Source organism: Oryzias latipes, chromosome 22 (assembly GCF_053564925.1).
Source record: "Oryzias latipes strain Hd-rR chromosome 22, Olatipes_Hd-rR_3.1".
Taxonomy (NCBI): Eukaryota; Metazoa; Chordata; class Actinopteri; order Beloniformes; family Adrianichthyidae; genus Oryzias; species Oryzias latipes.
Window position 1 is genome coordinate 28,996,152 of NC_136258.1, and position 16,758 is coordinate 29,012,909.

The window sequence follows — 16,758 nt, forward strand, 5'->3', positions numbered from 1 at the left end:
TTAAAAGAACAATGTTTAATGTTTACACCTCACTTACAACTATGTATAGATGTTTCCTGGTTACTCAGTTATTTTTTTAAACTACAATGATGTTTGTTTTTATTTTTGCATCTTTCTTTTATAAAGTTAGGTATTTGATTGCTATTCAGCCATTTCAATAGTAATTTAATTTGTGCAGTTTATTACATTTTTGTTGATCATAAAAAAAAATCAAACTGAGAAAGTACTTTTTAAGTGTAGAAGTGTCAGAATTTCTTTATTAAATTACATTTAAAAAAAGTTAATAATTTTATAATAAGATATTTAATAATAAGATAATTGAAGATATTTAGGGCACAAATTAGTTTTCTTTTTCCAATTAAACATAGTTTTAGGCAAAAGTGGGAACAAACACACCATCATGTTGTCACCCTCTGTTTTTAAACAAATTATGGGCCAAATGTGAATTTTGACATGTGGTTTGGAGTTTAACACATAATAGAAACATCTCTGATAACATTCAATTGTCTTTAATAGACTTTATTTTCTCTGGACAGGATCAGCTTAACCATCAGAGATCTCAGTAACCACCAATAAATAAAAAAGAACCGGGTTCCACGATTTCAGGGCAATTTCTCCAGAAACTGCATAGTGTCGTTTATTAAAAGACTCTGTTTTAAATACAATCTCTCAGGACATCAAAGAACTGAAAGAATATAATCTGAAGAACTTTCTATTTCAATCCTTTCAGGAGACAACCAACACAATAAACTGCTCTGTACTTAAAACCCAGCTATCTGATAACCGTTCTTCTATCAACAACCAGAAATGAGTCAGAGTGACCTTCTTCGTTTCTTAGCATCTCTGTGCAAAATAAGGAATTATTAAGTCTAAAGAGTCCGTATTCCAGCAGCTTCTGTCCATTTTAAAGCGTGACGTTCAGGTCTTCTATCTGCCGTCGGGGCGGCCGTGCATTTCAGGCGTGTACGTCAGAAGGACAATCATGACCCACAGGTGCAGAACCGCCTGAGAGAGAAAAAGTTTCATCAGTTTCGAATCAAATTGTTCAAACGTCTCAATTCTTCAACAAAAGCTCACCATGTAGAGAATAACAAACATTCTGGCCGCGGGGTAGCGCCTCAGGAAGATTCCCAGTCTTATGCTGTGAGAAGGGAAGCTTCTGGTCGTCATGGTTTCACCTCAGCAGGACACAACGATGGCGTGGAAGCGGCTTACCTGAAGCGGTCGATGGTGCTGGCTGCCTTACGAACTTTTCCATAAACTCCTGGAGCGTCGTGGTCGCTGAACAGCACCGGGGAGTTCCTCTGTCGGGCTCCTGCCGTCACAGAAACATCAGCGCTCTGCTCGCACAGGTGAGTTTGACGTGCAGCAGCGTCACGTCTTGCGTACCTGGCCCCTCCAGGCCGCTCATGTTGATGGCCGGCCCCCCGCTCGGCCCCCCCTGGGAGCTCTTCAGCTGCTGCTCCAGACGCTCCAGCTGGAAAACCAGGGAGCTCTTCTCCGTGCCGAGCGCCTCCAGCATGGTCTGCTTCTGGATCAGCGTCTCCGTCAGCTGGTGGAGCCGGTTCTCCAGCTCCGTCTGGCTGCTGCTGCTCAGAGTCTTGTTGGTCAGCTGGAGTGTGGAGACGGAGAAGAGCGTCAGCGGTTCCCCATTCATCCCGTTAAAAAGAGCGAAATCAGCAAACCTGATTCCTGAGCTTCTGGATTTCGTCTTCTCTGTCTTTGATCCGACTCTGCAGGGAGGTTTTGGTTCGATGGTGCTCCTCCTCCAGATACTGAAGCTCCTAAAACACAAAACACGTTCAGCCAATCTGCACAAAACCCTTCAGACTGCAGCTTCCATCCTCTCCGACCTGTCTGCAGCGCTCCATCTCCGCCTCCAACTCCCGCTTAGCTCGACTCTGCGCAGCTTCCTGCTCCTGCAGGTGCATCTGCTGCTCCCGCCACGACTCCGCCTCCGCCAGGGCCTGAGCCTCCAGATCCTGGGATGACGATCACACCTGAAGCTTCCGGGAAATATTCTTTTTTTACAGATCATCAAAGCCGCTCACCTGGATTTCGGCGCGGAGCGTGCTCACTTGCCCCTGCAGTTTCTGGATCTCTTCTCTCTGCAGCTCTTTTTCATGACGCAGCGCCTCCATCTCCAGAACCGTAGTCCTGCTGCTGTCCGTCACGTCCAGACCAGAACCCTCCTTCAGGCTGTTTATCAGCTTTTCTTTGGACTTGAGGAACATTCAAAACACAGAAGGAACAGAAATAAAATAATCATCATCATCAAAGTTGTCTTTTTCCACTAAAAAGTAGACATTCATATTCTGTTAAAAGCAGAAAGACATCAGATGTATGACTCTAATATTTTAAGGGAGAATTTCTTTCTTCCAGGTTTCCTCCAGTAGTCATTTAATTCATGAGCAGCAGGGGGCGCCGCTGCCCCACTTGTAGTAACTCTGCCACAAAAAATCTGCATCAATTGTTTTCAAGAGAAGTCCAGCTTCACTGCATCATCCTTCTTCCTCCTCAATCATGTAAACGGGTTTAAACCTGAAGGTCAGGCGGTCTTCACCTGAAGGATGCGTGTAGCTTTGCTCTTGTAGTCCTGGAACTCCTGCTTAGCGGACTCGGCTGCAGCTTTGGCGCTCCTCACCGCCTGCTGGAGCTCGTCTACCCGGAGTCTGTCCTCTGCTGCACGCCGCTCCGCCGCCGTCAGCGCCTCCGCCAGAGTCTGCCTCTCGGCCTCCAGCTTCCCCATGCGGCCGGCGTACTCGGTCTGCAGGAGGACGGACCGGCGTGTTCAGCGCCGTAAAACGCCGGATGGTTGGGAGGAGGCGGAGAAGGAATGTTCACCTGCATCTGTCGGTAGCTTTCCTGTTCCCTCCTGACCGCCTTCTCGGCCTCCCTCAGCCTCTCCTGCATGGTTTCCAGCGCCTGCGAGTTCATGCTGCTGCCCTCTGTGTGGTCCTGCATGATTCTAGACGGGACAGAAGATCTGAGACACACGCTGAAAGTCTTTCTCTGGGGTTAACGGCAGCAGGGTACCTGGACGTCTCTCTCTGAGCCTCCTCCAACGCAGCGTTGCGGGATTTCAGAAGCTGATCAGCTTCATCCAGTCTGACCTTCAAGACCGCCAGCTGACCGTCTTTGGCGGACAAAGCTTCACTGAGGTCATCGACCTGCGAGCGAAGATCTCGAAACGCGCGGTCCTTCTGGGCCTGCTCCGAGTTCCACCGGTCCGCCCGCAGACGGGCCTGGTTCAGCTCTGAGGACAGCATGGAGGACAGAAGGGATCAGCTGAGAGAGCGGCGAGGGCTGACCGCCCGTCGCTGACGGCTCTTTTCCTTCACCCTCTTGCAGGTCTTTGGCTCTCTGAATGACCGACGCCATCTCCTGGTTGAGGGACGCCACCTCGCTGCGCAGCAGCTGGTTCTCCAGGCGCAGGCTGGACAGGACCTGGCTGGCGGGCTCCTCCGTGGGGGGAGGAGGGGGGGTCCCCTGTTTACTGGAATCCTGAAGAACAGCCAAGCTGGAGTCTGAACTGTCAGGTGTGTCTTCAGGGAGAGTGAAAAAATGAGAATTTTAACACATTGTGCAGGTAAATGTGGCTGTTTGGGGAATTCAAAATAATAGAAAGATTTAAGACACAAACAGGCAGAAAGTTACAGTTTATGAAACTGGACTTTGAACGCATCAAGGAGCAGTTCTGAGTCCTTCAAGCTGCCTCCAGAAACGCATCGCTCCCCGGAATGTGCAAAGCTTCAGTGTGCAGAAATTCATGAAAGCTGCTTTTTTAAATCACTCAACAAAACTGAAATTAGAATAAGCATTTAAAGGAAACATAAATCTAAATATTTTAGCTTTTCAAAGCAGTTCAGCTTTCAGCAAGCTTCATGTTTTTCTGTACATGCTGAGCTTCGTTTTCTTCCTCACTGACCTTGGGTTGGTTCCTCTGACGTTCGGTTGCTGTGAGCGGACAGAGAGCTCATGCTGGAGGTCCTGGAGACGCCGCGGGTGGAGGGGGGCGTGGGCGGGGCCGACAGCGTGGCCTGGACACAGGCGGGAGGCGGAGTCGGGGTTGGGTTCTGCAGCTCTGGGATCGGAGCCGCCACTTTTGCCAGATCCTTCCTCGAATCCCGTCGGCTGATTTCCGGAGGATCCGAGCTGTTCAGGAAGTTGAAGAGCATGTCGTCGTTCACGTCCTGCTCGCTCTTTTTGGGTCTCACAAAGCTGGACGAGCTCTTGATGGAGTTGGCGGCGCCGCTGCCAGCACTGGCTGCGTTACTGGGAATGTTGGCGGTCCCAGCCAGCAGGGTTGCACTAGATCTCTTGATGTTTCCCGCTGCAGCAGCGATGAAGCTCGGCGCATCATGACAGGGTGACGGTGCGTCAGCTTCCACCGCGGCCGTGGAAACAAACTCATTCCTGACATTGGATTCCTGTTCGTAGGACGATGAAAAAGAAGAGGTTCTGGCCTGGTTCTTGCTCAGAGCAGTCGCAGCTCCCTGGTCCACTTGATTCAGGAAGTGTTCTGCCTTTCCTGCCAGGTCTGTGAGCCAGGACATCTTGCTCCCTGAGGGAAGAATCAGAGAGTTCAGATGGGACAAACCCCAAAATGTAATTACCGATTAAAATTGATCCCAATCCCCTAATCCCAGTTCATCCCGTGAGCTTTCCCCACTCCCCATAAGGTCTGAAAGAAGAAAAAAAGAACCTGCCGAAGATGAAAGAAAAGCGGTGATGAAAAGCTGGTGTCTTTTAAGATTTAAATGTACAAACATGTCACACTAATATTTAAATTAGCTGCTATAACCACGTTGACAATCGTTATCTTTTTAAAATGTTTCACACAATAACAACATAAAAGAGCAACATTTTAACTGAGGGATCAGGTCCAAAGAAGATGAGGATTCACCCAAAGACTCTTTAGGACAAACCAACCAAAACGCAGATCAGCCTGAGCGTGACTTTTACCACGCTTCAGGGAGAACACAAACGCACCACGAGGGCACACAAACAAACAGAGGCCCTGAAGCGAATACAAACACGAAGCCTCCCAAAGTACACAAGACAGCAGCAAAGTTTGAAGATGAAACTGTCGTGAAGCTTTCCTTCACCTGATAAACAGCTCCCGTCTATGGGAAAACTGTGACAACATATTTCATTTGTTCATACAACAAAAATGTTTTTTTTGTCTGATGAAAACATGATCACATAGAAAATGCAGCTTGAAAACCATTTTCTCGCATTCTTTGATCCTTTAAATGCATAATAAAATTTATATTAGTCAGAATTGTCCGATCCGTTCAAACATTTAGACAAACAGGATCACAGCAGCTCCGAACTACAACCACAGTGTTTCACTGCAGCTACGATACTAACAGCTGCAGTTCTGCCTTAAACGACACCAGCTTTCACTCCGAAATGTGGGGGGAAAGTTAACTGTAGCAGAAGACACCCGACCTTAAAGCGACCCTATCGAGTCTGTCTGGGAGAAGCTCTGTCACAGCTGAAGCTAACATGCTAGCTAGCTCACTAGCTAGTGGCTCCAGAAAAAAAGAAAAGCTGTGGACGTACCGCGAAGACCTAAGGATGCAGGTAAATCTGTCTTTGCTCACAGAGAATCCGCTGCAGTTTAACCCCTAAACCATGGAATGACCTAAAAACCTGATTAAAGACATCATTCGGGAGGATTTTAGCCACATTCACAATACGTGGACCCGGAAACGATCAAGGACCTCAAACAGCGCGTCCTCGGAGAAGCCTGACCAGAAATGGAACTTTTAATTTCATTTTTAAATATTTGTTTGTATTACTATTGTTTTCCTTTAAACAAAACCACAAAAATATTAATCAATAATAGTATTTAACACGTCCTTTACAACACCATAACTGTCCTTGCTAAAGTGTTGTATTTTAACGTTTTGAGTATGTTTAGTCAAAACATTTTCTCAATTTATTCTATAAAATACGACAATAAACAAATATATTCTAAGAAATTATAACTATTTAAAGTGGAATCCACTTTTTATGTCCTGTCAGTCTTATTAAGCCAGTCTGAAGAAAATGTTCTGGTGCTTTGGTTAGAATCAGAAAATGTGGTCTGAATCCACCTCATAATACTAAAAGTTTGTTTTTAATATTCACAAAATATTAACCAACTGGATAAATGCTCTGGATAATGTTTTTTTTATTTTGTTTAACTATAAACTTATACTTTCCATCAACAGCACATTGTCTGCATCAAACACTGCTTTAGAATTCTTCCTTTAAACTTTTCTGCTTCATCTTCAGTTTAAACAGAATTAAGTAAAAACAAACAAAAAAAAACACATCTGATCCAAAAAGTGTCCAACAATCAGGAACTTTTAAACCAAATTCTTTTGTATCAGCATTTATGAATGCGTCTGCTACGGTTCTGTTGTTTCATAACGTAAAATGATGAGTGGAATAATTCTGCGTTAAAATCATCTGTAAGAAACGGAGGAACTTGTTTGTGAAAATGAAAGTTTCCAACAGTTTCATCCTCAGTAGAAAAATTAAACTTTCTCCAAGTCGAATCTTTCACGGAACAATCCGAGTACTAGAATTCTGTAATCTAAGGATTCAGATTAAAATTCACACACTAATCTCAGGATTCAGTTTACAAAGTGCCTTCTCTTTCAATACTTGGCAAATATTATTTAAAATAATGCAGCTTTTAAAGTCAATTCAAATGGATATTTGGAGAGACGGATCCGTAGACGGACTCGTCCAAATCAAAACCAGACACAAAAGTTACAAAACAGCTCCTTTTTTATTATTTTTTCCCGCATCACTCCAAAATGCTTATTTACACGGCATGCCACATCAATACAGGACCCGACTATGGACACAATCGATAACATGTATAATCTGCTCTGGAAGTCCAGGAGGTGGAGTTTCTCCCAACAACAAAAAAAAACAAAAACCAAGCAGAGAAAACAGAAACTGAGCAACGTTTTAATCGCCAGATCAGCCGTAGAAACGGTTCTGCTCAAACCGGCACATTTCAAAGAGCTAAAAACCCACAGATGTCTGCCTGACGAGCCGGGGATCATCTACAAAAATCCACGAGCGAGTTCAGTCTCAGGGTGGACTACAAGGATAGATGATCATAAAGGTTCAGGATTTACAAAATGTCGGCGAGGAGAAGCTAGCAGATTCCACCAGTGGTTAAAAAAAAAAAAGCCTGAACAACGTAAATCTTGTCAGACAGCATCTCAGTCCTGCTGTAGTCCTCAGGGTCCTTCTGAGTGAGGAAGGTCTCCTCTGATATAGAGACAGGATGGAGGGATGAGGGGAGAACTGCTTACAAGAGCTTCACTTTCTGATAAAAAAGTTTTCTCGTGAGGAAAAGCGTCTTTGTTCAGTTTGTATTTCCTCTGTTTTAGTCCATTGAATCAACATTCAAACGTTCTTGGAGTCATTCATGTGTACACACACACACATTCACACACACACAAAAAAAAACATTCATGCACGCTCTCGTCCAGCCACACACACACATGCAAGGCGGCATCCCAACGAAGCTCCGCCCACGTTAGATGAGGCCCCTCCTCTTCTTGTAGTCCTCTAGGTTGAGCGACCTGCGTGGAGCGCCGTCCTTCACGGGCAGAGCGTTGGAGCTGACCGACAGCGACTTGGCCTCTGAGGGGGAGGAGCCACAGCGTTACTGACGGAGGACAGGCTGCGTGTGGAGAAACAGCAGGAACACCTGGAGGCCTCACCTGCGTTGGGAACCTGCAGGTCGATCTTCACGTCAAAATCGTGGACTTTAAACAAATCTTCTGAGAGGTCTGTGGTTGGCTTCGGTACGTCTTTGTCCTTTGGACTCGCTTGATCCTGGAAAAACCAAAAGGTCAAAAGATCTGCCGGGGCTTTGGACCTGCAGGTAACATCAAAATCTTTGGTTCTCCTGAAGTTGATGCTTCCATGTTCTCCAGAATAAAACTCCCAGATCAGGATTCAACAGGAGAGAACCTGAGCAGAGCTGCGAGTCGGGCTCACCTGCGTGTTCTTCTCTGTGCTGGAGGGATCCGGACCCGACCCAGAGCCGTACTTCTGGTTCAGGTGAGCCAGAATGGCCGCGTGGACTGAAGGATCTCTGGCCTGCAGACCAACGAAGCGCAGAGACATTCTTACTCCACTTTCAGTCCAGGAGCAGCTGTCATGTTTTAATAACATCTTAATAATGTCAGAATAAAACAGCAAAGACTTCAAATAAAATCACTGATGTTGTAATATTAAAGTCAAAAGCAGAACGAGTGAAGAGTTTAAAGAGGTGACCTCTGACCCGCGGGTCCGTGGGTCACTCGGTACATCGGGTAACGTTTTCTTTCTTATCTGGTTCTGAAGGAATTTTAGTTTGGAAAACTACCGGATTCTGTCCGCCTCATCCGCCGATGACTCACTCTTGATGCACGTCGCCTCGGTGACGCGTCCTGAATACATTTAGAGCGTCTCCTTTGACCCCTAAATTAAAAGTTTAGTTTCTTTGGGGAGAAAAGAGCCAGATATTTCACTTTCACTTGTAAATAAAAGAAAGCTGCTTTTTACAGAGGAGTCTTCTTTGAAACTTGGATTTATCGTTTCCAAGTAACTGATAAATAATGTGCAGCAGCTGACTCTAATAATAATAATAACGTTTCATTTCTAGTGGATTCACGTTTATCTTTACATTTAGAAAATACCAGTTTTGTGACGGTTGCATCATTTCATTTTGTAGAATTTATCCGTCACACCTTAGAGGTGGGAGGCGGCTGAAGTTGATGTCCGGTTGTTGGCGTCCGCTTTGGCGTTTAGGGGAAACGCCAGATCACGTTTGGGTGGATCCAACACAAACTCTAAATATTTAACTGAGGATGAGGATTCAAGGAAAACTTAATTGTTAATTAGAGGAAACTTGTCCAATTTTCTTTTTTTTTGAATTTTCCTACAGAAAAGTTAAATTAGGCATCAGTTAATAAACTTTAGCACAGAAAATACTTTAAACTGTTAGTTTGCGAGCTTTCTTTTTGTTAAATATTTTTATTTTGTTATTAATATTTTTTTTTTAAATCTATTTTAGCGCATAGTGAAGCACTTTTATGTTGTAGTTTTTTGTATATTTTAGTAGTAAGTTTTTTTTTTTTTTTAATGTATGAATGTTGCACTGATTATAAGGGACTTTTAATTCCATTGTAAGTATAAAAAAGACAGTAAAGTCAATGAATCAAGATTTAATTAAGAAACAAAACAAAGTGTGATTCATCTTTTTGCATAATCTGATCCTGGATTAAATTATTATTATTTTATTCTATGATAAAGACCTGCTGATGTTTTTAGAAATCCACCTTTCATTTAATCTTCATCATCTGTGAATCTTCTACTCACGGTTTCAAACCGTCTTTTTAAACTGCGGTAAAACTTTAACGTGAAAAAGAGACATTTCTGAGAGCAGAAGCTGAAAACAATGTTACTACGTTCTGTACGAAGAACAAACATCGTCTGACATCAAACCAGTCTGTAGCCTAAAAAAAAGTCAAGAATCTTTTCATATTTATTCCTTCGTTTTAACCGCAAACCTCCCTTTTACTGCATTTGCTCACATTCCAAGTATGCGGCAAACTGTGTCACCGTTTGGTTTTACTCCTATTTTTTAAATGAAGTCTCTGTTGATTGTAATCAGGAAGAACGAACAAGAAGACAGAGAGGCTCACGTTGGACACCATGGTGGGTTTGCATTGTCTCCGCGTGAAAGGATCCATCTGCTGGTTTTTGGCGTTCTGCCCCTCAGCCTGGAAGATAAAAACAGAAACGTTCCTGAGAGGAAGAACCTTTTAACGCTTCAGGTGAAGGTGAGACATCATCAGGAGGAGGACACTCACCACCAGAGCTTTCTCAGATTCAACAATGTTCCAGCTTCTGTTCCTCTGATTGATGTAGCTGCAGGACACACACACACACACACACAAACACACACAGGCGTTTCAAGACCATGACATTAAAACATTAAAAGCACAGACAAACGCACAGACGGCATCCCAGAAGCTCCCACCTGATGGCAGAGATGTTCTTGGTCCTCTGTCGGTCCAGCGCCTCTGCCCTCTCCTCCAGCTCGTTCAGCTCATCTTGGATCACTTTCACTTTCTCGCCGTCTCCGTTCTCCTCCGCCATGGCCTTCAGAACGCACAGAAACCCAATCAGATCCCGAACCCGTAAATCTGACCTGTCAGTCAGTGTGACGGTAAAATCGCTCTAAAAGTCAGCGAAAGCTCAGTCGTCTGGTGAAATTCTGATTCACAAACAAACAAAGTCTCAAATCCAGCCTTGATGGAGAAATGATTTACCGCTGTTCACTTTACAGAAAGGTATGAACGGCTTTGTGTGCCTTTTTTTGTTTTTTAATAATCCTTGTGTGTGTATGGATGCATATTTTTATAAAACCTTTAATGCCAGATTTAAATTTTCTTTTTTTTGTGATGTTTAAAGCTTTGAAAATCACAATAAAGAACAGATTTACATAACATGCATTTTGGGCTTCCGTGTTTAAAGCTCTCGCCCTGAACGACCGTTGCTACGTCAACCGGGTCAAACTTTGACCAATAAGGGACTTGGATTTGGTGGAGACGTATGGATTTGCTTTATCTGGTGAATCCAGACACGGCGACGAGCCCGACGATGTCTGCGTTCCTTTCTCAGATAAAGAAATCACGGCTCCTGACACGATGGTCATCCAGATCCGCCGTTGCAAAGACGGCAAAATCGTGAGACATGCGCTGGTAACGGGCGTCAAATGCCCGGCGTGTGCCTCGCTTAAGTGTTCGTCGCCCGCAGCCTGCCCGTAGGAGAAATGTGCATGAAGAATTTCTCTCTCCGGGTTCACTGAGTCATCTGGATTTTTGGTGCGGGTCACGTTGGGCGTTTCCTCCTTTTTCACCGGTATCCACCCATAAGGGAGGCTGTGACTATGGCTCCACCAAAGTCTGCCCTCCAGCCGCCACTGGAGAGACAGACGCTTGGAGGCGTCAGACCGGCGTTTACCTTGTCTTTGAGCAGCTGCGTTTTCTTCATGGCGTAGTTGGGCGGAGCTCTCCGGAAACGGTCCTTCTCCTTCACGATCTGCAAAGCAAAAAGGACAAAGCGGCTTTTCCCAGCAGATCCTTTGGGGTTTGGAGGAACGCTCTGCTCTGGGCTGGATCCCACTCACATCCTCGATGTCTTTGTCGTTAAACTTGTAGTTCACAGCCTCCTTGATGGACTGCTCCTTCTTGGTGATTTCGTCCAGCGTTGGAACCTGCATCCCGGCGATTATCATCTGTAAAAAGACCAAACCGTTGGGCTGAACTGCACTGCTCTCAGGGTCTAACCGTCTCCGTGTTTGTTCTCCTCACCGCCTCTTTCCACTTCATGAATTCACTTTCGGTGAACTCCTGGTTGGATACGAACTCCAGCCTGAAGACCCGGGTGTCCGCGCCGTGCCTGCAGAAGGTTCATGGTCTTCAGGATCAGGAATGTTCAGAGTCACGGAACGCTTCACCACACACACGCAGACGTTTTCCACGCACCTCAGCTGCAGACCCTTGTTTGTCCGTGTAGATCCCAGTTGGTAAACCTTCGCCGTCTCCACCACGTCCACGATTTCAGCGACCTTCGTGACAGAAGAGGCGGGATCAAACCTGCACCTGAATCTCCGCTTGGCATTTGCCCGAAGCGCCGGCTCACCCTGTAAACCGGCTTACTGCTGCTGTTCCCGATCCCTATCCTCACGAAGCAGCCGGTCACCGTCTTGGCGAAGAAGGGCATGTGGCACCAGCGCTCCAGCTTGTGTCGAGACAAACGGATGCGGTTGAGTTCTTCCGGGAGGGAAACCGGCTGCGACTTTGGTGGAGTCTCCTCTTTCCTGGGAGCAGAAGGTCGACTCGTAAGGTTTGACGGACCGCTGAGGACCCCCGCGGCGAGGAGGAGATACTTACTCATCATCATCGTAAGACGAGGAGCGCGAGCTCCGATCGCTTTTCACCGATGACTTATCGTCGTCTTCCTCCTCTTCCTCCTCGTCGTCAGAGTAAACCTCGCTTGTCTTCAGGGGTTCGCGCTTGGCCAGCAGCTCGGCTGCAAAAGTTCCCGGTTAAATCTGAGCTCTGGCGGTGGGGCGTGTCTCGGCGCGGAAACCCGACTCACCCGTTTTGTTTTTCTTCTTCTCCCGTTCGGCCCTCAGCTCCTCCATGGCCTGAGACTTCTTGTCCAGCTTCTCGTCACGTTTGGACCGCCTCTCTTTGTTGTGGGACATCACCTGCAGCACAGCAGCGCCAGTGGCTGGTTAAACACCGTCTTACAGAACCGAAATCTAAATTCGGGTTCCGAGCTCACCACTTGAGAGTCCTGAACCTGAGACTGCTTCTTCTTTTCCTGCTCTTCTTCTTGTTTCTTCTTCTTCTCCTCTTTTTCCTTCTTCTTCGCAGTCTTCAGCTTCTGCTTGATTTCAAACCTTCAGAAAAACAAAACCAAACAGAAATCTGCCGTCGTCCTCCAGTTCAGACGTAGCTCCGCCTCTGATGAGTGCCAGCAAAGACGCCGGCCCTCCCGCCACTCACCGTCTTTTCAGCACCTCCCTCTTCTCGATCCTGTTGAACAGCTCCTGCTCCCTCTCCTTCTCGGTCATCTGCTCCAGACGCGCTCTGTCTTCGGCGTCGCCCATCAGGTCGTCGTCGTACCCGTCCTCGAACTCGTCGTCCTCTGAGGTGTCCGAGTCAGAGGACGAACTGTTGATCTCGGAATCCGACACTTCGCCTGGAAGGATTCAGGCGTGAAAACGTCAGTGATTTCAAAGGAAACGCTCGTCTAAAAACCAGCAGAAAATCTGAACGTCGCTTAACTTTTGGTTTTTCTTTTTCATTTTCGTAACTTGTTCTATTGTAGGAAAGTTCTAGTTTCGTTTCTTCATGGCGTTTGTTGACATTTTGAGTTCCTCCGTGATAGTTTTTAGGGGATCTTTATCAATCTCATAGCTCCAAAGCGTTGGTGATTTGTCACCTCCTTCATGACAGAAAAACTCCACACAGCTCAGCAGATTTCACTTAAAGCGGTGGAACTCAACCTTTTTCAGGTTAAACGTCAGACAATATTTTCATGGACCGGCCTGCACGAGGCTGAAGTGGGCGTCTGATGGTTTTTCCCCTTAAATTTTAGGGGGTCAAGTTCATCCTCTGTGGAAAACCTGCAGCTGCTTTAAACTTTATTTATAGATTTGGTGAATCTGTAATAAAGGTTTTCCCTTAACACATTACTGACAAAGTTAAAGCTAAAGAAAATGGATGTAAACTTCAGCCTCATCTGATTTGTAAGGTGTGACGAATAAAAACAACAGTCACCAACACTGGTATTTTTAAAATATAATCACAAATGTGAATCCATCATTTGAACAACTTTATTAGCAGCATCCTCGTAACAATAGAGTTTAGAGCTTTCTTTTATTTTGAAATCACATGTTCTTCTGTTTCCTCTCAAACACGTTAGATTTTTTTTTTACTTCGCTAGCTTGTGTTTTTTTTATTTAGCGGTCAGAGATGCCGCTTTAAGAAACTAGCGGATGGATTTACGACACGTGAACGAGCGACTTGACATGCGTCAAGAATGAGTCAGGTGGAGAGAATCCAGAAGCTTTATTTTTAAATAAAAATGAGCCGGATTAGAATGAAAACAATGGAGGTTGTGTTTTTTTTCCCCTCTGGGCAACGGTACCAACGGTCCCAAGGACTGGTACCGGTCCGTGACCCGGGGGTTCGGACCACGAACTCAAACCAATGGAAGTGTTTTTCCTGGTTCAAGCATAACAAGTGAGGTTGCTATAGTTGCTATAGTAACATGTCGAAATGAGCAGGAATGAGGATTATTTGCCGGGTGGCGTGCCGGCCGGGATAACCCGGATGACACACAGAGTCATGTCATCCAGAACATCTGCGGTATTCGAGGACCTGCTTTGGAGTTCTCTGCCTTCTTCTCGTGTCTGGTCTGTTTGAAACCTGAAGACAAGTGGATGCTAAAGCCCGTTTTCGGAGCGCCGTTCCCTCACTAACACGGCGAGGACACCCACCCTCCTCTGGAGCGGAGCTGTCCCCCGAGCTGCCTCCATCTGAGCTGCCTGAAGCTTTGTTGACCTTCTTCTTTGTAGCGCTCTTCTTCTCGGAACCTTTGCCCGGCTTTACCTTCTTTTTCCCTTTGGTGCCGCCGACAGTCCACTAAGAGAGGAGGAAGACTTTCACTTAGTAAAGATCGGCAGGTTCTGGGTCCCAAAGGGGGGAGAGAAGTTGGGAGCGTCACCTCGTCGTCGCTGTCGGATGTTTCCGAGTCTGTGGATGCTGCTGGTTTGCTGACGGGTTCCTCCTGCTCGCCGGAATCCACCCGCTTCCTCTTTGCTAAAGACAGCAGCTCCTGGGAAAGGAAAACCAGAATTTCACCTAAAGGTTACACAGAGCAAGACGATCCAAAGCAGAAGTCTTTGAACAGAGACCGGAGGAAATGGTCTTCACAGAGAAAGTCATGGCAATGCCGCCCCCCTTACTGTCACCCATCCGTTTACATTCTCTCCTGCTAGCTTACAGCCACTCACACCCCTAAACCCAACATTAGGAGTGCAACAAAAAAGGCGAGCAATTTTAGATCTGTCCATCATCCAGTTCTGATCCAGATTCCAGCTCAGACCAGGAAAACAAAGACGTTCATGGATCTATGCGTCTGCAGGTGGATGATCAGAATGGAGCAGAGCGGGAAGTTCAGTCTATTTTTATATCACAAATATGATCTTTTTCAAACTGTATTTTTTCTACGCTATTTTAAGCTTCATTTTGTCCTCCATATTCATCAGAGCGAGATTAAGTTCAGACGCCAGATGATAATTAAACTTCAAAATCTAAAACATACAAACTGATTAGATAGATAGATAAAAACATTCATTAAGCTTTGTTAAAACACAGATAAAAAGTTAACCAACGAAAACATCTAAAAAAACAACAACTTCAAACCCAACAAGAATCAATAAAAGACTATTTATAAAAATGAACACGAGACATCTCGTAAACTGAAGCAAAGGCTGCAGACGGCAGATCTCTCACCTCCCCTCCCAGCAGCACCCAACATGCAAATTAAAGATGTAAGATTTTTTTAAATTGTATTTATTTTTGTCATTTAGAGAAGTATTTCTAAATCAGCACAGACCCAAAAACACGGTCGTACAAAAATGAGCTAAACTTATTGAAAAAAAAAAACAAAAAAAACATGAAATATTTTGCACAAACTTCAATTCCAAAATTCTTCCCTGAAGAATAAAAAAATAATTACTGCAGGGTACAAGATGTACATTTTCCATGATTGTGTTAGATTTTGGACTTTAATAATTATTCAAATTGATTGTGTAAAAAGATTACAAGTATACTGGACATGTTCACCCGGAGCCCTCATGAAAAGCAACGGTTGAAAATCCGTGACCTCTGAGCACGATGTGCTTAGTTCAGCGTCCGCCAATACTGCTCAGGAAGTTTAAGGTCCGCCACTTTCAATGGCTTCCACTTAATTATGATCCCACTAACAGATTGTTGGAGCACAAACTAGCGAGTAGAATGGCATCATATCATAGAATCACCCTGTAACTTGTTAAGAGAGCAACTACTCTGTCAGATGCTTGTAAAAGCATCCTGGAGGACAGCGGTGCCTTCACACACCCGTTGCTATGGAGACGACTGGACGGCCGGGTGAAACTTTTTTGTCAATAAAGTTCGAAAGAAAAACGTTCTTCATTTGAACCCCAACTTTAATCCTGTAATATATATTAAAAGAGATGTGATTCGGTGGGTGTGACGGTCCTGCTTCGGCGTTCTGCCGCCAACACTTGTTTGTCCACACCACCAAAATAGAAGGAGCCCATGACGTCACGCAGGTGAAACGGTTCAAGCTCAGTGATCCTGAGCGGCTCCACACCCGATTCGGTCTAAGCAAACATGGTATTTTAAACCACAACTTAACAACAAGGGGAGAAAAACAGCCCAACGCCGCAGTTTGACCGCCAAAGAAGCAGATTCCAGGTGATGAAAACAAGCTGGAGGCCCGTGGCGCGACATTCACTGGCAAACATAAAGCCTTTGCCACAAAGTTCATTTCACATTTAGCCTATTCATCGACAAACAGGAAGAGTTTTAAGCATTCCCAAAGCCTTTATGGTTGTAGCGTAAAGTTTGCCGTAATAAAACAGAGTAGAGACCATCCAAAAACTAGTTTTTTAAGCGTTTGTGTTATTCGAGCGAGGCCAGTAGCTTAGCATCTATATTAGCTTCAACACAGCAACAGAATCCAGCGGACGAAAACGAATGTTTAAAAAGCGTAAATACCTGATCTAAATTGTCGTCACTGGCGCTGTCCTCCGAGTCAGAGTCAATAACGACCCGACCTTTCCGCTTCTTCACATTCACCATGACTAGCTGCGTAGCTAACCCGCTGTTGCCACTTAGCTCGTCGGCTCTGCAGTCGCCACACAGAGGGAACACTGAGCATGCGCAGACAGGCTGTTATCGAAACGAGCTTTCGTTTACGATTTTTTTAAATTTGTTTTTTTGTTTAATGTGGACTTTATTTTAAATTACAGAAAATGTTACTCTTCTACGGTGAAGTCATATTAAATAAACAGTCATAAATTAAAAAGGAAAAAAAAAGGTTGAGTGGATAATTCGGTAGATGCGGAACCAATGTCTGAAATAATGTTTCTTTCAGAACAAT

The 16,758-nt window shown here is 45.2% G+C and overlaps 2 protein-coding genes across 3 annotated transcripts; both read right to left on the reverse strand.

Moving 5' to 3' along the window:
• Positions 1-503: 503 nt before the first annotated feature.
• golga5 (golgin A5) lies at positions 504-5,762 on the reverse strand. 2 transcript variants are annotated; one of them, XM_011490071.4, is made up of 13 exons: positions 5,569-5,762; positions 3,929-4,564; positions 3,342-3,545; positions 3,037-3,256; positions 2,845-2,968; positions 2,564-2,767; positions 2,052-2,222; positions 1,854-1,982; positions 1,686-1,784; positions 1,390-1,612; positions 1,216-1,315; positions 1,078-1,141; positions 504-1,005 (listed from the first exon to the last, which is right to left on the reverse strand). In XM_011490071.4, exons 2-13 carry the CDS (start codon positions 4,554-4,556, stop codon positions 928-930), a joined length of 2,244 nt encoding a protein of 747 aa, XP_011488373.1. In that variant the 5' UTR covers positions 4,557-4,564; positions 5,569-5,762; the 3' UTR covers positions 504-927. The 2 variants fall into 2 exon arrangements, with proteins under 2 accessions (XP_011488373.1, XP_078797340.1); XM_078941214.1 differs by lacking the exon at positions 5,569-5,762 and adding an exon at positions 5,455-5,509.
• A 1,006-nt stretch (positions 5,763-6,768) lies between these two features.
• rtf1 (RTF1 homolog, Paf1/RNA polymerase II complex component) lies at positions 6,769-16,536 on the reverse strand. The gene is made up of 18 exons (XM_020713533.3): positions 16,374-16,536; positions 14,314-14,424; positions 14,087-14,231; positions 12,588-12,783; positions 12,364-12,481; positions 12,175-12,286; positions 11,967-12,105; positions 11,716-11,893; positions 11,559-11,641; positions 11,385-11,472; positions 11,201-11,308; positions 11,035-11,112; positions 10,049-10,170; positions 9,879-9,936; positions 9,711-9,788; positions 8,020-8,121; positions 7,740-7,854; positions 6,769-7,659 (listed from the first exon to the last, which is right to left on the reverse strand). Exons 1-18 carry the CDS (start codon positions 16,455-16,457, stop codon positions 7,553-7,555), a joined length of 2,022 nt encoding a protein of 673 aa, XP_020569192.2. The 5' UTR covers positions 16,458-16,536; the 3' UTR covers positions 6,769-7,552.
• Positions 16,537-16,758: the final 222 nt, after the last annotated feature.